General features: G+C 37.8%; 1 protein-coding gene across 9 annotated transcripts in view; it reads left to right on the forward strand.

Annotated features, from left to right (window-relative positions):
* LOC126916525 (monocarboxylate transporter 10-like) overlaps positions 1-22089 on the forward strand; it is a 335858-nt gene that overhangs the window by 212855 nt on the left and 100914 nt on the right. For 8 of the 9 annotated variants that reach the window (XM_050722383.1, XM_050722387.1, XM_050722386.1 and 5 more), the window contains 2 exons: positions 18431-18930; positions 20251-20416. In XM_050722383.1, coding sequence (XP_050578340.1) covers positions 18760-18930; positions 20251-20416 — 337 coding nt within the window. In that variant the 5' untranslated portion in view covers positions 18431-18759. Of the gene's footprint in view, positions 1-12103; positions 12215-18430; positions 18931-20250; positions 20417-22089 lie in introns of those variants that run through there. The other variant, XM_050722391.1, reaches the window with a different exon arrangement.

Here is a 22089-nt window from a genome sequence, read left to right on the forward strand (position 1 = left end):
ATGTCCTTTCGTCTCCGACATATATATATATATGTAGTAACTTAATGGGGCTTAGGGTAAGGATAAGTAATGATGTTTTAGTTTAACAAGCAATACTCAATACAACGAACTGATTACAATATCGTAGTACGTCTTATAATCATACTCGGCTCTCAACTTCCCGATTGATACTCTCCGGCTCCTCCACTTACTCTTTCTGACTTCTCAACTCACACTGTACGACTTCTAACTAACACTGTATCTCTAGCATCCCTTTGTCTTTTTTCGACCCACCACGCATGTGTTCCGCAAACACCCGTAGCTAGGGTCACGTAGGCCTTTTCCACGAAAATATTCACTTGAAAGAGCCGACGACACATTGATGGACCCGAGGATGCCTCGTCTCTCGCGACATTGTTTATGGTTCGACCGATATCTTAGGCCTTTTTGTCCACGATACTACATATATATATAAAATATGAGTAACTATTTAAAGGACGTATGTAAATTAAAGGATTGCGAATTAGTAAACATCATAAAGTCGTAAAGAAATAACTTAGTACGGATATAAAATTAACGCCTAAACGCATAATTTTTTGCACGCGGATGAAAACATCTTCGAATTATTGATTTGCGTGCTGAAGATCGAAGGGAAATAATTTTTTAATTTTACATCGTTGTCTCGTGTTATTTTCATTTTTCATCTGGAAGAAGAGTTTGTTGGCAAATGACTGTGTACATCTACGTAGAATATATTAATATATTATATATGATATAAATAAGTTTGAATTATGTCTGTTGTTCCATTACACGACCCACTCATCACACACTCATCCATTTCATCAGATTTAAGCCTCGACGCTCCTTGAGTCGATTAACGGTAACCGTTAAACGTTGAAACACGCGAGATTTTCCCGTGATGCGTTCCGTAACTGCGAGTAACCGTTAATTGAAGGGCAATCAGTTCTCATCTGGGAAGCACGAGGCGTGTACGGGTTCTCAGGGCGTAGGACCACGCCCTGGGAAACCCCGATGAATCTGATGTTCTCCTATAGTCGGGTGGTGGCTGGTCGGCGCCTTTGGCACCCGCCAATGGCCGATCCGGTGCAGAGAATTTCGGAGAAGTTGGTGGGCCCATATCTGCCAAGACTACTCACCTCACCTTCTTGTAGGGCTCCCCGTCACCCTGCACCAGCCTTGACCGGGGTAGGGTGCGAAAGAGTGAGTAGCACCAGGATGGAAACCCTTGTTGACGACATCGGCGACATTGAGAATCATAGATAACAAGACTAACCAAAAATTCGTTTACGGTGCAGGGGAGGGATACCCCAGTACCGGCGCAGCCGCGGGTTGTAAAGCGGACCCCGCTGCGTCGTCATCGAGCAACCGTGGCCGTCCAGGAGTAGGGTCCGTCAGTCCCCCGGTCGCGTTCATGCGTCTGGCGTGGAAGACACGCGAACCGGGAAATCTCGAAGAAACCCGACGTTATGAAGGGCGCGGCAGAAATCGTGGACGCGCTACGACAAGGCGCGCTAGGTCCGCCGCGCTCACCGATGGGGGTCAAACTTAGGCGCTGGTAGATCAGCGCCTCGGGACCGCCAAGCAGTCCGGTAGCAATCCGCGACGAGGCGCGGTATGACGTGACCGCATATCGCTCCATTAGGGGATGCATTTTATGCCCGGGGGTAGGGGGCTGTGTGTCGCTCACACCAGTTGCCGGGCCTCTCTCGATCGCAGCCGGGTCGGTTACCGTGGAGGTTTTAGTCGGTTGGAGTCCGGCACTACTACGCCGCTTCCCCTGGTGAAGCGGCCTGGTGTCCGTGCGGATTTCCTCCACGTTAATTAAAAAAAAAAAGGCAGTTTTCATCTTATTTACCAGCGATTACTTGGCTACAGCGTACTTATGTTCTAAGTACGTCCACCTAAAGTTTTCATCTTCTCCACATGCATCGCCGATACTTCACTTGCACTCGGCTCTTCGCTCAAGAAACGCAGTAAAACAACACCGTTCCATGTACATTTAACATTCATCGGCACACTCAGTCTTCGAAGGTGTTCTTTGTGAAATATACAGTTACATTAAAACTTCAAAACCCTGTGTCAGGTTCCGTTCGAACATATTTGTCATCTTAATGAAGATAGAGAAATCGGCTGATGTTAATAACATCAATACTAGTCGAGACGAGAATTTACGATTCTGATAACCGAGTCAAATTAAGTGATTTTCCTTATGATTTCGCCTACAACTATCTCACTGTGATTCTATGACGCATAAACAGCTAAATCGAAAATATTCTGAATGTACGTGAAAAAATCTTACATTTGAACATTAAGTCTGAGTTATATCTATGTTAAAGAAGTAGCGGTTCCGTTGCATTATTCCAACGTCTTTGACGCATAAACGTTACACGGCTTCGCAGCGCTACCGTGAAATTCGTTACGAACTGAACGATGGTAATTGGAATATCAAACGCGATAATGGAAAAGCGGTGAGCAAGTTTAGAACTAAGTGTGATCTAAAAGAAGCTGAAGCCGAAGACGTGAATTGTCTGTACGCTGAGCGAGTTAACGGCGTACAAGTACACGTCGTAAGGTCTTGATGATTTCACTTGGTGGTGTGTTATTGATCTCATCCACCGTGCACGCACGGGTGAAGGCAGAAAAGGAGAGAAAATTTTCCCTTTCACGGCAGCTTTCGCGCCTTTCCCTCTCCTCCCCCTGTTTCAACGGCGCCGCTGGAAGCAGAGAACATTGTTACGCGGGCCGCTTTTCATTGCGATGTCGATGCAGCATCGCGGTGTACGTACCGTACACGTTTTACAACAGAGAATGGATACGCTGCGAGCGACACGCTCGCGAATCCACGACTAATCGTTCCACGCTCTGCAAAACTACGTGCACTCGCCGATGGCTGGCTGAAATTTTCGAATTTCCTGCCAGCGACTGCACACCAGTTGTTTAGGGCTGTTGCTCTGGCGACAGCACGGTTTCCAATGTTGTTCAGAGAGACGAATAAATGAAACTTGACAGGCTGGTTTGTGCCATACTGAGTCCCTCGTTTCCCAATTAATTATATTTCTTAATCGTTAATATTACGCAAGATGAGCCAATAACAAGTACTATCTAAAAGCTAATATTTTGTTGCCTATTGGTTATACCGAAAAAGAATTGAAATAAATTATATGCCGCGTTTCAAGGAACTCGTCGGATGCGTGTAGTTTCATGTTCAAATACTTTACATATTGCGAGGTATCAAGGTAACTTTGAATCTTTTAAATGGCGCAATATACTGTTTACAACATTAGTCCAGCCTGGCATCATTAAAGCAATAAGTAATATAGCTAGCTCTGTCCTGCTTGTATAATATGTAAATTAGCTGTAAAATAGCTGCTTGGTTATTGGTTTTATTGAGAAACTTCTTGAATGAATTGAATGTCACGTTCTATGGGACTCGCCGAATGCGTGTAGTGTAGTGATGTAATTTAAACAGGAAACGATGGTTGTTTATCATGAACTAATTGCAATAACGTACAATAATTTAGACAACTCAATAGTTAATTTGCAACTCTCGTCACCACGGATCTCTCTCACGCTCTCTCTCACGCGGACCACACTCTCTCGACAACGCAACTCGCGCTCTCTGACTTCTCAATTCACACCCTCTGGCTTCTTGACTGACACTGACTGTTAATTCGTCTTTCTCCCTTAGCACCCCTTTGCCTTTTCTTAGGCCCAACACGCACGTGTTCCGCATCTGCTCGCAGGAAGGCAGATAAAAGACGTGGAACGGACCGATCAAAGACACGGGAAAATTTAAAGAAAACAACTTAGTGTCCAAATTGTCCTGACCAAATTCAGCTTTGTATAGAATGCTTCAAAGTTTTACATTTTAAATCATTGTCTTAGTAAACCATTTTCGTCTTACTTTTATAGCAATTCAATAGTTTTATTACTTCCTGTGGAATATCTTTTCAAATACCTACGACGATCCTTTGCAAGTAGACAAACAAGCGCCATCCGAATATGGCTGATGCAGCCCTATCAGAAACTTTGCAGTCACCCGAATATGGGTGACGCGGCAGTCAACGTGTTAAAGGAATAAGTAATATAGTTAGCTCTTCTGTGCTTGTATATGTAGATTAACTTCTAGTATCTACTAACAACGATTCAGGACACTGAAAACTTTATTCATTAAATCGACAGTTACCGTGTCAAGGGATCAATGAAGAATCACCAATACGCTAGACAAGTCACGCGTTCGATAAAACTGTGTTCCTTTATCCTCAGCAAATAACTCGGCCATCTAAATCACTGTCGGCAAGTTTGCCGGGTAATTCGTGAGCGAACTTGCCTTTAATGCCGCAAAGTACCTTCATAACAGAAGTACAAATCGAACGGTCCATCATTTTGTCCAACCTCCTAAACAACGTTTATTTGAAGTCGTCACAGATACCTCGTAACACGTTTCTCATAATTTTTCACACGACGAATAATCGCCAGTTTCACCTCGGAGCAGCGGTGATTCAAATCTTTCCACTTTCAATTTTGCAAACCACCAATCTCATCTCTCGGGTGAATTCTATCGCGAAACAAATTTCACTTTCGATAAAAGAAAAAGAAGAATGATCGAGGTAAGTTTCCGGTACTTTAACCGGTTCGCTGTGTTCGACGCGGAATAATTGTCGCGATGATAAAGTGGAGCAACATTCGACGATGGAGGAAGAAAGTGACGAGTGGTTCAATCCCCTAAACTCTGAGAACCTTTTTTTACACGATCGATTGGCGACATCTTTTTGTGTTCAAGTTTTTAAGAATGTGAAGCTATATCTTGAAGGTGTAAAAATCTTGTTAAGGTTTTTATACTTCACTTTCTTACGACACTGTTATGCAAATGATGAAGTGAGAGTTTAATAGAGATCTTATCTGTATATCAACTTTGCCTAATAATTTACATAATTTAATATTGAATATGTACACGTAGTTTACATGTTTTTATGTATTATTAATGCTTTTATCCAAGAAACATTATCGTTAACCTTTTCATCGCGTCAGATACAAAACCTCAAATGAAATACGACACTTGAGAAATAAATATTCCGCTATAGCGATACCAGTTGAGCTATGAAAACGTAAGTTAAAGTGATAGCAACTAGGTATTTTATAACATAATTTTACATATTAAATACATTCTGTGCGTTTTTGCAATTTTAAAATTTCTCATAAATACATACAACAAACTCTATGGTATAACGTCAAAATAGTCGTTATGCTTTTTCCACTTTTCCATCTTATTTCTCAATGAAAAAGGAATCGAGCAACTTATCAACCTCGTGAAAATGTAGTAAAAACGGTTAATGAGAAACAACGATGTCGGACAAACAACAATAAAGCATTGCTTCAAACTGTCGGGTGAATTAATTTAACGAACGAAACAGCAGCGAGTCGCGGTTCTCCGGTATTCATCGTTTGACCATTTAAACTTCTCCGGCTGACAGTTTCGGAGCGAGCTGCCGTGAGACCTAAAACCCGTCTGCCTCCACCATTTCTCTCGATGGACGTTTATTCTCGGTTGTTGAGAATGTCGTTTACCCGTAGTTTTTTCCGCCAACTAACAGTGATATTGTCTGCTAAATGGACGTTGTTACTTAATTGCTTCTCGGCTCACGAATTATCACGGATTATCCGAAGATTTATTTGATTATGATACGCGCATATATAACGTTAGCTTAGAAGGAAACTACAAGATAAAAGACTCGACAGTGTCGGAATTAAATTGCGGAGAAATTAAATTATGTTTATTAACTTCAAATAAAAATTATACGCTGAGGATAATAATTCTTTAACTCTATGATTCACTCTGTCGTACAGATCTCTCTAAAATAAATATTGACAATGCGGAAGTGATAGAATTTGTACGAATAGTAAAGTGATCGATGAACCACGGAATATACGCGTTGCGATAGCTGCACTCAGCATTGTGTGAGAGATGTGGAAAGAAATCGTCGTGGTAGGAGTCGTTGGACAATTTATGTGGAATAGTTTCACTGAGAATTATTATTATTATTAAATGTAGATTATTAAATATCGTTTTGTATTTCTTAAGTACAATTTATCTTCAATCCGCTATTTCTACCGCGACCTGCACGTAAGAACCAAGTACCGAAGCGAAAAGCGCCCGAGCTTTATGTTTATTTTTATGGATTATTCTGGTTTTAATCTTTGGCGGTCCTGTGCAGGCCTCGGCCCTTTCTGGAATTTCTGAAACTATTGGGTTGGCAACTAAGTGATTGCGGCTTTTGTCAATACCACCTAATGACAAAATCCGCAATCACTTAGTTGCCAACCCAATAAAATTGTCGCTGGAATTTCAACTTTCTTCCAAACTTATTCGTTTGATTTAGTGGTATCTATTTCTTATTCATTTCTTTTTTCTAATTATTTAATTTGTACTTTACAATTTGTCCTATGCTGGACATTCGGTAAATTTTTCTAGCTTCTTATTGGTTCCATAGAAAATTATATTCATGAATTAATCGTATATATTTAGTATATTCTACGTTGTAAATTATTTTGGAATTAATATTATTCCAAACGAATGTATACTCGTACGTCACTGTTAAAAAGTGAGAGGAAACTAGTTTGACTATAACGAATGTCTAGAGAAATTTACAAGACCATTCATCATGAATTTCATTAGATTTTGTACATTTTTATATTTACGATGAATAATTAATGAAATAAATAGTAATTATATATTTCGTTCATCGTCTACAATTTTCGCATCTTTTAACATACGAAAACGATACGTTTCGAGTAAATTTCGAAACAACGTAAAAATTTCGCTAACAATTCTACTTTATTTAAACCGATTATTCCAAACACGTTATAACACCATAAATCATTTCGCCGGATTGTTTTTTCTCGTTTTATGACACTTACAAAGTCGTATCACTATTAGAAAACTTTTTCCATTCGCCGTTTCGATCGTTCTCCCTTTTACTTTTCCATTTCAACTACCGCAATCACTTAATTGCCAACCGAATAGAAAAATAGGAAAAGACAAAGACCGATGTCTTGAATACGAATTCTATGACTCAAGATTACTCTCGATCGAAAAGATCTAAGTTGACATATGTGTCACAGGATTTGCTGATGATCGACGTTAGATTTGCCTAATCCTGGTTTTCGCCGGAGGCTTTGGATAAGGCACCTGTCGAAATCCGCAGAATGCAAAGATAAATGTGAAAGAAATCGAACTATAAAAGAGAATTTAGTTGGCAAGATTTAGTTTGCTATTTTTCAGCGTCAACTCTCGTCAACTCCAATTGAATAAAACATAAAAAATATGAAATATAATAAAGAGAAGTAACATCATCAGGTAAGAAAAAATCAATGGATGGTGCGTTTGGAGTAGTATAGTATCTGTGTATAGAAGTATCCGGATGAATCTCGTTAGAGTCCGGAGATGTCTGAAATAATTAAGTCGCATGATTGTGCACCACGGTACATTGAATAGAGACGTTGCTTAGCACTGAAAATTGTTCGAGGCTCGAGTCTCGTTACAGAGTTAGCATTTGTCCACAATTACAGTGAATTTCAATGAACTTCCGTTGCAAAAGGGGAAACCTTTTGATTGCTTGCCTTCGTGCTGTAAAAAAAAAGGAAGCTCGAAGGAAGCTTTTTACAACGCGTTTAAAATCGAAACAGATGCAGATGTAATAAAAATCTTATAAAAATCCCCATGCACATAATGATACGTTTCCTAAAGAGATGTATTTATCTTTTAACTATAATTAAACGCATTAAAGAACTAGAAAAACAAGTGATAAAATATTTGTTGATATCAAATGCAGCATAATATCAGTTCGTTTGTCATTCGAATATTATACAAATTTACGTGCGATAGTTACAGTACGTAGACATACGAAATTCTTGAAAAATTGTAACATTCGATATATTTTCCTCTGCTTCTCGATGTTGATCAGTATGGCTTTTGAACGGTTCAAATTGCAGTTAGAAAAATCTGAACGAGCTTATTACACAGTCCAATAGCATAAATGAACAATAAAAACCAGCTTTTTGTGTTTCAATTTGAATTTCTTTAATGCTACTGCAGTGATTCGTATGACTATCGTTTCGCTGCTAACTGCAGCGATCGAATAGCCGCCATCAAGGTCGATTGGTCGATAATTATCGACCTACGAATGGTAGAAAAGGGACCAAGAAACCATCGAAAGCCTGATGAAAAAAAGAAAAGAAAGAAAAAGGAAAGAAACGCTCGTTAAGCCGGAATCCAATCTGACTAGAGAAGAAATTGAAATGGAATCTCTTTTATTTCTGGATTTAGAGGGATTCTGGAAGACAAAAATGGAGAATGCTTCGAAAGGAAGTTCGAGGCACGATGCTGATACCGCGATTTCGGTATTTCATCCTTCGATCGACGAGGGATATTTAACTTTGTTTGACGTCTTGCCGATAAATCGATCACTGTTCTCTATAATACACTTCACCGCGAGATATTGCGCACAGATTAGAGAAGTTTATGGGCCAAGTAATACGAACAGAATATTCTTCTTCTCGATGATGAATGTATTTCGCATACTCGGATATTGAATAAGACGATACGAAATTTTTATCATATACATCCTTTACAAACGTGAAATAAGTAACCTACGTATACGACCTTCTAACGGTGTTCTAAACTTGGTAATTTTTGTAATTTCTAAAAGAACTTTTCATCTAGGATTTTGTAAGTCGAATAGTACGAACGAGATTTATTATTCCTTTTAATAAAACATGTATTTTACGGTGTCGGATATTGAACAAATAAATACGAAATTTGTGTTGTACGTTTCGCAAACGAAATAAATAATCTGCACGTTCGATCTTCTGATGTAGCAATTTTCACAAGGGATTTCTAATAAAACTTCTCTCATTTAACAGCGCAATTTTTCGAAGATCGATATATAGGAAAAGATTTTCTCCGGACAAGAATTGCTATGAATTTTGCTTGGAATAACATTAAAAAAAAATTGCTCCTCCAGATTTGCTTCTGCAAGAAAAAGAACACCGAGAATGTTTGCGAGGACAATGAACAATCTATGTATAGAATTTTTGATATTTATTGTATTTCACAATTGAACGAGTGATCTACGCGATTTGTCGGTTTTCTAACGTAGCAATCCTCACAAAGTAGCCGCACAAAAATCTCTCATCCCTGAATTTTCCAAATTCTCACTCCCAAACGCTTTCAAAGAAAACCTTTCGAGAAGCGCAATCATCAACTTGCCAAATTTATGCTCTCAGACAACAACACCGTAAAAAATGTCCAGTAGCAACGCTTTCAAACTCGCAGCTTTAGTCAACGTTCTTGCAATTTCCGCTCGGACAACCACCACCACGATCGACATTTGCAACGATTTGCAAAACAATCACGCGAGAAGCGTCTCCCCACGAAGCGTGGCAACGCGTGACCAACGGAAGCATGGGTTGTTGCTGGAAGCTGTTTGAAGCTGTTCGAGGCACGTAGCTTCGCTTCAACTTCCTGCCTGACACTCGCCTCTACCTTCATCCCCAATGGAAGGTCACCAAGAGGTTGGTTAGTAACGATAAAACGTATCTTGTTCGACGTTCAGCAGTCGGCGCACGCCTCCGAAGAAAGTTTCCTTGTAGAATCGGATATGGCCAACTTCTACACAAGGAGTTATCCTTCGATGGCCAAATGCTAAAATTGTTGTCTAAAAGTAAAGTTGGTACCCAATGGCGCATAAGTGAAAGCTGAGTATTGATACATTATGAATTTTAATAATTTTTTTATTGATAATGGTATATATCAGATTATGGCATAAATTTGTTTACATTTCGTTAAATAAATGTGATAAAATCTGTGTAATCGAGAAGTAACTTATGTCTGTTCTATCAGAAAGAATGAATAAAGAAATTCGTCAAATAACTTTTCTAACATTTCACGGAGTGCATATGTTAGCGAAGGACAAACGAGTTTAATGACCAATCCAATTTTATATTTATTCATTGGTCTTATTAAATAGAAATCCGCTTTGTTGGATTAAAGCTTTTTTTGTGCTTCTTATTTTACAAGCTTTCTTTTTCTTTTTTTTTTTTTCTATTATACACGTTGTGTATTTTGTTATCAAAAAGGGCCAAAGATACTAACGTTGAACTGGTTATTTGCAACAGAAGATTCTCATTTATGGCAAAGCAGGATTACTTGGACGAGCTAAGCTTCAACATCTCAAAATTCAATCATGAATTTCCTCTCAACTTTGGGCCATTTTTATCTGCATTGCATTTCTCTGTCGTTAAAATCAATCTCTATCGAAAGTAAACAAATATCGTAATCGATGTATGCGATTTCTCGGTTCAACTTTATGCTAAAAATTTTCCCGGATCCTTGTAAGCTTCTTAACCGACTAAAGCGAAAGTGAGATTAAAATATTGGCTCGTCGGATAAGACTTAAACCCTTCAGCAGTCACGTTTCTGTACGGAAACAATTTTACACACGCTAAACGCTACACACTAACTGACAGGAGATTATCGAACAGAATACCGGACGTTTCGTTTAATTGTATCATCGCAAGGTGTTGGAATAAAGTTCGTAATTGGTGGAAGAAAAGACCGAAGACCTACTCGACGATCCAACATAAGAAATTCGAGGACCACAGTTTCTCCTGTGACGCCACGATGATCATTGGTAACAGGAGCGCTTGAACTTCCTGTTCTTGTAAAAATTGTATGAAAATTGACAATTAGGGCATTTTGAATATGACCGATAAATAGAAGATACTTTGAAATAAAAAGTGCCCCATTGAACAATTAAACATTTTTATTAGAACATCGATAAAAAAAAAAATGAGAACAAATCTTGCATCTAACGGTGCACTGTGTTTGCATCCATATCTCTGAGGGGTAATCTACGAATATTATTATAAACACAGCTTAGAAAATAATCGTAAATGATGCTTTATAATCATATAATTGAAGTTAGAAGCGTGAACATACCTTGCTATTATATATAGAATGAGCAAATACTGTTTACTAATATCTTCTACACGTTTCAACAATATATTCTGCACGTTTTGCTTACGGCGAAATAACGACTGTGAATGGTTTGTTGAAATAGACAAAGCCTTGTTATAATATGTCGCTATCAGCTGTTACCAAGGTGCCACGGTGGTCACTCGTGACCACCAATAAGATAAACGGTCCATTGAGAAAGAATGTTGTCTTACATCATCAATTTATTATTATTTTACCATTATATGCTTTGAATAATAAAAATACTCCCGTGGCGTCCTGAGCGAAACACGTGATTTCGGCGTGGCAGACAAAGTGTTACAATAGTTGCGACTAAAATAAGCATCGGTGCAACGTCGGTACTTTAACGGTTAAAATGGCGCGCACAGACGATTGCACAAGCTTCGTGACACGTTCGACAACGATGGATTCAATCTAGTCGGATTATCCGGCCCTACGACTGCCCATCCACGTTCCACGATCCCAAGTCCCAAGCCTGTGTCAACTTACCTCTTTCTAGCTGGTCTCTGGACCACTCTAATACCCGACTTCCGGTTGCTATAGGAGTAATGAACACCGGTAGCGGTGTACGCTGGCTCGTCGAAATGAATGCCGCAGCTGTTTGATGCTCTGTGGTATAAACTTTATGGGTATATTTTATGATTCTCTCGGGTTTCTATTGTCAGAGTTACGTCTGAGGAAATGTGGACTGTGCTGGAAGAAAATGTGAAAAATAAGCTACTTAGGGTTGTTCGTGATCCTGTGGGATGTGTAGATTGGTTAAAATTGGTTCTATAGTGTAAATGATGTTTATTTGGCATATTTACTACTGTAGTATCGTGGACATAAACAATGTCGCGAGAAAGCCAAAGTGCCGACAGGCCCAACAATGTATCGTCGGTCCTTCAACCGAATAGTTTCGTAGAAAAGGCCTATGTGACCCTGGCCACCAGCGGTTATGGAACACGTGCGTGGTGGGGTAAGACAAAAGACATAGAGGTGCTAAGCAAGAGATGTTAAGGGAAAAGACGAACTAACAGTCAGTGTTAGTTGAGAAGTCAGAGAGTGCGAATTAAGTTGTCGAGAGAGTGTGGTCCGCGTGAGAGAGAGAGAGCATTGGATTAGTTCACGTTAAACAAGCATCGTTTCCTGTTTAATCAACATCTGTTGAATCCATTTGTTGTAAAGAAACTAATTGTAGTAAGGATCCTACACTATACTATACCATTATGAATTTAGGTGGTGAAATATTTAACCGGTTACGAACTGCTTTTGGGTGAAATTGTTACCTTAAATATTAAACTATGAGAGTGGATTACCTGTTCATTAGGATGGTTTTACTCATTGTGAATCGTCGGATGTACAGTACAAAGTAGATTTCGTTAGAGTTTACGTGAAAGTTACTATTTTTGTCTGGCTTCTCTCAGCTCTCGTACCTACATCGAATCAATTTTGAAATGCTTGTCAATCAATCCTCGACAGCAATTACATTTCGTGTAACCTTCGAGTGGTTCGTGTAAACTTACTATTTTCAAAAGTGAGTCGCTCTAAAAGTAAAGATTTGACAATGCTATATTGCAGGCTATGTTTAGATCTAAAGATAAAATAAATAAATAAAATTGCAACGATAAATCAGTTACAGTTTAATCGCGGGAGAAATGAAAGAAACATGAAAAAGCGTTAGAAAGTTATCAAAACCTTCTACCGGTTTCTACATGCGTGTACAATCTGAATAGAAATTCATTGATTCTCTATCGCTATCTATAATTTCTTGTTTGTCCATTTAATAGAGACTCGCGTTAACATTCAGTGGTTTCCGTTTAACAGGTCGACTGCCACGATGTGGGTCGATGACACGCGTCTTACTGAATTTCTTAGACCGATTAAAATACGATTAACTTAATGAATTAAACAATTATCAACGACGTGAATGATTTAGATAACATCGCTGAAGAAGAAATACGCGAGCACGATATGAGATGCGACAAAAATGAAATGTCGTACCGTAGCATATTTTATAGCAGTTCACGTGTCCATCGGACAGCAACTGAAATTTCGTTTCAATATTCTTTTTTAATATTCAACGATATGTTTTCACATTTTCTTACAAATTTATTTCGAGAAATTTATTTCACCAGGCAGGTGTACGTAGCGAAATGGTTCGGTGAGATGTGAGCTACGTTACAAGGTTTTGTCACGCCAGGCGAAACATTCGCAAGCCTCACATTGTTAACGCAGTTTTCTTCGAGAAAAAGGACGATCTTGGGAAAATGTGCGATGTGCTTGGTTTTTTGTTAGTGGGGAAAAAAGATGGTCTTTCTCTCGAAGAAAGGAATGTAAATGATGATTTGTATGGAACAGGGATTGTTTGCCTTGCGGAGGAAAGCTTCAGCCGGAGGATATGAGTGGAGGAGGGATTAGAAGGGATTTCTCGTGGGAAAGACATAAGTGTCGCGTTACAGAACGATGCTTCCATGGAGAATATGCAAATGTGGAATCACTAAGCGCAACTTTTTAAGAGACGTGCGTGCTCTGGATATTCCGCTCTTGCAAGAAGAAGTTTGTTATTTATTAGCAGGTTACGTGTGAAAATCATAGGAAAATAACGTGATGAGCAAACTTTCGTTGATTGTTTTCATTTCTTTGTCGCTTTATATTAACTCGATTCAACGTCGAATTCGAATGTATCTTTTTTTTTTTTTTTAAATAAAGCTATGAACTTTTCGATTCGACGTAGTAAAAGTTTGCAAAGGTTGTAATGTTAATTTACCTTTCGAAAAATTATACTTCAACAATTAACATATTTTAACAATTAAAATGTTTTCATTGGAAGTACCATTGAGATTTTGATCATTTCGTTTTGTGAAGATCTGATATGAATGATGTAAAGGTGGCATTCAGAAAGAAAAGTTTAATCAACACGGATGTAGGTTTTGATATTAACTTTGGAAACTCTTTTACGAAATGCAAACTCGAATTTTAATCAAAGATTTCTGGATGGGAATTGAAATGTAAATTTAAGAAGACGTACATTACAGGGAATTTTCCGAGCTTTGATCTACGAGTGAAAATCTTCTTGAAATGAGAAATGAGATTCGAACGTCTGAGCTTTCCCCCGCGTGTCGGAGATGTTTTCTTAAATTAAATTTATATTTAACTAACTTGTGACGGAAAGATTTATGAATAACAAGTTTAATCATCATTCGCGACAGAAGGATTTTCTGAGACAATTTCCCCTTCCTTCGAATTTTTATCGTCCAATCTTTCTCGCGTTTCAGCAACCAACAAGACTTTTATCGTTTCAAGCGAAACTTTAACATAAAATTAAAACGAGAAAACGTGTATACAATGGCTCTTTTATATTTCCCTCGGACTTAAGAAACTTTCTTACAACATAAAAACATGATTGAGTTGAAAACAAGCCAAAGACGTAACAGGATTAACGTTTAATCAATCTGACTCTCACAAGCAGGACTTTTTATGATAGGAGAAAGTAACATGTTTCTTTGCTCGCACATTTACTTTAACTTGGATGTATCAATTTATTATTATTATTAATTCTTATTAATTATGTAGTTGCCACGTGAATCTCAGAATAAGATTAACTAACAAATTGTCTAAATAAAATTAACTTAATATGACCTTAGGAAACATGCTCTTGTAATATTTTTAACACAAAGAATGAATCGAACATATTTCAATAATTTACACACCAAGTGTATAATAATAAATACGAAACATAAATTTCAATGTCACAAAGTTACATTTTTCTAACCAGGCTACGATTGTTCATATATTATCATAAGGGATGTGTATAAATAAACCGTTCGAAATAATTTATCTAAGGAGTAAAACAAATTCTTAATATATTAATAATTGTAATACATTATAATAAATTTGCATAAATATCTGCAAATACAATACCTGCAACTCAGAGAATAAATTAAACAACTTTCGATATCCGATCAGACGTCTAGCAAAGATTAAACCGTAGACTTTCATACATTTTTATATCTCTGTAAACATAACTAAATTATGTACTAAATATCATAAGAAATATTTTAGGAACATTTTACTTATGTTAGGTCGTCCGAAAAGTTTCTTTCGTTTTATAAGGAAATAATGGACGCACGATATTTTTTGTTTTATATTAGTTTATTGAATTATATTACTTTATTGAACGTAATAATAGAAATAGAACGAAATGGATCATACCTAATTCAATAAAATAATATAAAACAGAAATTGTAGTTCATCTATTATCACCTTATGAAACATAAGAAACTTTTCGGACAACCTAATATTTAGCTAGAGAAATTATTTATACAGTTTGATAAAAATATTTCATGATCGTAAGTATAATTCTTAATTAGAATATCCTATCTAATCCTCGCTATCTAAAATTTTCCATTTTATATTATTTTATCGAATTACGTATAATCTATTTTGTTCTATCAAACTAAAGATCACAACGTTCGACAGATTAGGTTTCATGTTTGTATAAAGATGCGTTGTTGTAAAAGACGTGTTTCTAAAAGAAAGACACTTTCCGGAAAACCCAATATCTGCATATTAGATGCATGTTGCGTAAAAATCTACAGTCTGTTAATAACAAATTCGTGCTAAATTTCTGCCCGATCACGTGCCGCGTTTAAAAACTTGGTCCCAACAATTCTTACCGCCGGAAAGCTAACTTCCGGCACGGGCGAGGCTGACGGGTTTGCGCAAAGTGTTTCGATTAAAAAGCGTTTTGTAAAAAGATTTACGGCCCCGGCATGCTTTTGCATTCCGCAACGAGGTTCCTCCGCAACGTAGCGCCGGTAAAATTGAAATATATAGGTTGTAGAGCTGGCGGCGCATACAAATCCGCCATTTGTTTCCGGTATGGTCCTTCTTATTGCGGAAGTTGCGCACACAGTCGCGACCGTGAAACCGCGCGAGTATCGAGTTTACGAAACGGCCGGTCATCGGATCAACGTCGGAAGTCGTAAATTTTCGGCCTGGAAAAAGCATGGATCGATAAAGAAACTTTCGTGAAATAATACGAAATGGCTAACTCTCGTGTGTATTACAACGATATTGTTTCCAACTACTATAGAACCTTAATTATTCCAACTATTCGTGGTATACGTTGGTCGGATAATCGGATAACTTTGTTTTCGTATTCGTAAGCGAACATCATTTATGTTAAAGTACGTATTTTGTGTATGCTAACGAGGAAAAGTATCGGCAAAGACCAAATTTCCCTGTAAAATCCTGTTATATCTGTTGGGATGAACCTTCCATTTGCGTGCGAATTCGCAGCGAGTTAATGGAAAAACTCGAAGTATGTAACTTAAACTTTCGTACGAACGTGATTCATTGCGTACACATATCGATGTATAATAAATCGCGCTACGTTTATTGAATTATATTTGCATCGAAAAGAAGCATCCAGGACTTGTGAAATTCGAATTTCGATCAAAAACTTTGGAACTTATTGAACTGTTCGGCTCGAATATTATATCTTAATTGTCATTCAATAGCTATAAAATAAAAATAAATAATGAGAACATATAATGAATCGTTTTCATTGAAACTTGAGGTCTCTATTGTTATAAAACCGGAACAAGAGTCGATTCTAAATAACTATTCCGAGAATTTGATATGGTAATTACTTTCAATTTTTATCTTCTTATAGTTTACGAAAATTCTGTATGAAGAATCGTGTTTTTTTTTTTTTTACAAATTCATGACAGAATTTTACAAAGAAAAGTCGGTGTTTCTACCGATAGTTTCATCCATCGTCCTAAACTGCTGAAAAGAATCAAAGGGACTGCGTTGACATTCTGTGTCTAAACATTATTTATTAACGATTGCCTTAAATATAACTTGTCTCACGCTGTAATAATATATATTATTATATTTTACGTTCCATATAAATAAACGAAATATTTCACGTTCAATACATGTATGTTATAGTTTCCCATAAAAAAATCAACTCAACTTGTTAAAAAAATTCTGTCACCGTAATTTTTATATTCGCCTAGGATATCAATATTCAAAGTTTTCAATTTACCTACCATAAACGTATCAACACGTAAACATATCCAATCTCTTCTTTTCATGAACCTCGTTCGCTTTTTGAATATCCAGCGAATGACCGGTTAATATGTCACTGATTTTTATAAAAAACCTGAAGTAAATTTTTGTACCTATTGGTAAAAAAACAATTTAAATATTGGTGATAGTTTGGCTTGGCTGGATAAGTATGCAACGATTTCGCAATAAATTACCGCGCCCTGAGCAGACAGGTCTAACCGGATTCATATCGTCGGTCCGCTTATTTATGCATATGAAGCGGATTAAATTTTTTAACCCATTTGCATCATGGCCCTACTTAAGAGGACGGTTGAATGCATCAGCAGCATTCAACTGACGACTGGTCCCTAGATATAGTATAGACGACTGGTCGGTCGTAGATATAGTAAATGACATCCGACATTTCTTCATGGAGTTTATCGAAAATTTACCGTTCAAAACGATTGGTAAACAATGTTATTTCGAAAACATCGCATCTTACATTCTTTATGATGGAGGGAAAAGGTAAAAATTATTGTCCAGCGGTTGAGATTATTTGCACGGGACACGGAATTAATTGCGGATTAATTCTTATTATGACGACATAAATCGCGGTGATATTGAGGCGGAGAAGTGCGTTCCGTGCTTTTAGTAAAGTTGTTCCGCTCGCTTGGACACTTGGTAATTCATCTTAGCTGGCGTTTAATAGCTTCAGCTTCTTTCTTGTCAGCGTAAACTCTGTTCTTCCGTGTTGGTCAAGACTGTTTTATTATTTTAAACAAACTCAGATCATCTAAGATCTTCTCTCAAGTCAAATTGAAAAATGTGGTATAACGTTCTACAAGAAAAGAGAATCTTAAACATTGTCTATGTATATCTCTGCCGTAATATATAACGTCATTCGAATCATGTCATAAAATTACTTCATCCCTAATACACACTTCTCCTTAATATTCTACAAAAGAAAGTGAACCTTAAATAGCCCCCTTATTCCTACCATAATGTGTAACATAATTTGGTGATTTCGTGAAACCATAGAGGAGTAAACCGTATATGAGAAAAATAATATACGCGAATCTTGAATATTCTATTCTATATCTTAGATATCCTATAGGATATCTTTAACGTACCAGGAAAAGCTCAACGATATATAGAAAAAGAAATCGAACATGGTAAAATTCTTATCCCGCATCGTTCCGTTGGAATCCTCATCGAGTAAAGTACAGTTTTAATCCGCGTCCCATTTCACCTCTGCTACCTCTCTCGCCATTCCCATCCGCTTAATTACAGTTCTAATCGACAGCCAACGCTCGCCAATTCTCTATTTCACCTACGTTTCATATTTTCTGCTTGCAGATCCACGCCTGAATCGAGACGATTGAATCCTCAGCAACGAAAGATGAGTTTCGCGAATAGCCACCGTACCACTGTCGTTCTTCGACCAATCTCAATTTCAATCTCAATCTCCACGTGGTCGATCACCAGCGTCCCTCAGATTAACGACAATCACGGGCAAATAGGAATTACCTTGAAGAATAATATCGAGGACAATCATTTCGAAGAATAGTTTTAGAACTACGCAAGCTTCCGCCGATAGAGCATCAAGACGACGAGTGAAATCCAGGGAATCGCAGGTCGTCGAGTCGACGAAAGAGGATCAGTGAGATGCCCGGTTCGCTGTGAAAATGCTGGTGGACGATTGCGGCAGCGCTATGGGGTGGACTTCGGCCAGCGTGCGCGGAGGTTGGTCCACCCCGGGCGGCTATAGAAATTCCGCGATGAACTTCGGTGGTAGCGTGCCCTCCCTTCACCCAGCTGGCTCGATAAGATCGCTCCGATCCCAGCATTCTATGCAGGTATTTAAAAAAAAAAACAGAAAAATCCCGTCGTTTTCGTGTCGTTGGATTATCATCGTTAGGGTGATCGTATCCGGAGAACGCGTTAGGTTATAAGCGAATTCGTGGATTAAGTCCGACATTAAAGTTTTAGTGGACCGTTTTGCAAGCTCCGCCCCCTTTTCAGCTATCGGTTTTACTGTCTTTTGTTTTACTTGTCGAAGGAACATCGTTTTTTAGTTGAGCAATTGGCATTTCGATGTAGAATCTGTAATAATCGTGGAAATGTTCAGAAGATTTTCAAGTTGGTGAATAATGAAAGATGGACGCGGGAATGTACCAAAGACTATTTCTTGTTTGTTGAAAACGCGTTTCTTTGAAAAAAAAAAAAACGTTTTTCGGTAGCTGACTGTTTTTTTTATTAGTAGTTAATCTGTAACAATAGGTGGATATTTTAGGACGATTGACAGAATGGTAAAGGGGAAGATGAAGGATAGGTGTGAGGATGTGCCAAAGACAGTTTTTTGTTTATCGAAATTGGTTATCGACTGATTAGTATTTCATCGAGTAACAAGTGCAAATTTTAAAAAGATTGACAGGGTGGTAGCTAATTTAACCAAATTCTGAGGCACAGGGATTATACAAGTTAGGGATGAAAGATTAATTGTTAAATGGAAACGAATGATAGAGTTTGATCTTTGATGTTTTAAAGTCACAGAAAAGAGGATAATCTAACGATCACATTTTTTTAAATTCACATTAAAATTCGTTATCACTTAGGTCATCTTCTTGATAAATATTTATCGAAGTACGTTGTTTGTTTCCCCAAAAGTTCAATACTAATCACGCACTCCTCCAGTAAAATTAACAAATCTATAAAAAATAAAATTCGTCAATTTACTTTTTAAATGTCTCCTCTAATCTAAAAAAAAAAAAGAATATTTATACTACGTTTCCGTTAAGAAGCTAATTAGCCTATGTCGCGTAATTTCTAACGTCTTATCCATCATCTTATCCACTCATACAAAAGAAAATCATAAAGATTCTATTCTAATACGATAGATTGATTCTATTATCGACGTAGAAATCGATATTCATCGGATCGCGCATTTTACAGGTAAATGTAGAAGGTAGGCGTCGTCGATCAGCTTGCGAGAATTACGTGGGGCGTTCATCTCCTAATTGGTATTCGGCCAGCGACACTTTCACCCTGTCGGCGGATATCTAGCGACGTTTAATTTTCAGACTACGTCGTCGATCGTCGCGATTTATCATTGGTTCTCGCGTGCTCGATCGCTATTGCCTTTCTCGATGCATTGCAGACATGTTTCTTTTATCCAGGGCGTGCCGGAGACACCGCGAAGATGTATGCACTGCCATCCGGTACACGTGCCGAGCACCCCGAACAATTACGTGCATCATCCAATGCAGTATTACACACCGAGCCACTGTCCCGAGCCCAGGAACGGTATCTACACTCCTCATCGAGGCAGTTCCTATCACGGTGGTGAGTACACCTTTCTAAAAAATGAATTCTTCCTGTTGGCTATGAAAAAAGAATTGCTTTCATCGACTATGAATAAATATGAGGTTAGCGCGCGTGACATGTAGTCTTGTGAAATAAAATTTTTAACGCACGTTGTTTTATCAAAATATGGGGCAAAAGTTTAGAAGAAGTTTGTAAAATAAGAAACATAAGGGGACACCATGATTTTTTAACGTGGATCTATACTTGTTAAGAGCAGGGAATAAGCGTAATATACGTACAACGAAACATACTGTGGATGATTTTTATCGATATGTGAAATATGTGTAGCATAAAGGTTACTAACATACATAGCGTATCAATTTTTAACATTTTCTACGTTATATGTCCTCCACTGCATGCCCACGATATTCCACATAACTCTATAGATATACATCGACTACTGCTACGTGCTTTCGATCATCTTCCACCCAATGATCTTTTCCCAGCGTTGAAGAATATATTCGGTTAGCGGGCGAAACATGAAAAATGTCTTGTTGTTACGCATGCTTTTTCGTTCCAATTTTACCGTGCAGTTTCTCACGAAACATTACGAATCCTGTTTGTTTGCTAAAATGTAGCGGGATCGAGCACGATTAACTGGTTTCGTTGTTCAAAGTTTGTAAGATTCAGCATTTCTAAAACTGAGATAATCCTGGAACGAAGTTAGAACGAAAGTTTGTATTTACAATTGCTGTGAGGATAACGTATACTATAAAATTGTTTAAGCGAAACAGAAGAGATTTCTCATCTTTTGAAAATGCTGAATTCATGTTTCGAGCAACTTTCATGACACTATATGGAAAGGACATTTCCAAAGTTGAAATACGGTGTCCTCTCGTCACATACATACGACGATTCTCAATCTGACGCGTTGAAAAAGTCTCTCTGGTCCTCCCTTTTTCTTCCTCTCTCGGCATTCACCTGCTGTTGAATATTGAACGTAGTCGCGAAACTTGACGGAAACGGATTAGGCCGGTGTCCTGGCAAGCAACGTCGCGCCGTGAGAACGAAAACAGAAGCATTCTGAGATTATGAGCAAGTTTACCAAGAGGACCGAGTGGATAGAGTCGTTCTTATACCGACTTTACGAGAGAACTTGCGCAATCTCGCTGAAAGATGCCCCCGAGAAATCGAATAAAATGCAAAACGCGTTAAATGAAACAGTACTTCCTCGTATACAAAACAAGTGGAAACATCTCAGAGTTTTTAAATCGTTTAACTTTATAGGCCTTTGTTCGTACTAGAGTAAGATGATCCAGCATTGTATACAGTGTGGCAGACAAAAGGAAGTTTAAAGAGCTAAAATTAAGAAAGTATCATAATTTTCGAAACTGAATTATAATTATTAAAAACAATAAATGTGTAATATGATATATATCGTAAAATATATGGCTGTTACTAAAGTGTTCGGTACAGACAAAATTTAATACAAAATTTACTCGCACTTATACATACAAATATCAATTTTGATTTTTTTATTGTTCTCCACTGTAAACTGTCTAAACGATTTTCCTGCTATTATTCACATTTTCCTAAGACATATCGGTGATTCGTTACGAGGAATTTCGAGGAAAGCCACGAGGAAACGATACGGGTCATAAAATTAAATTAGTCAAGCAACGTGTATCGACTTCGACAGTCGCGTAAATTCC

The sequence above is a fragment of the Bombus affinis genome, chromosome 5 (assembly GCF_024516045.1).
Source record: "Bombus affinis isolate iyBomAffi1 chromosome 5, iyBomAffi1.2, whole genome shotgun sequence".
NCBI lineage: Eukaryota > Metazoa > Arthropoda > Insecta > Hymenoptera > Apidae > Bombus > Bombus affinis.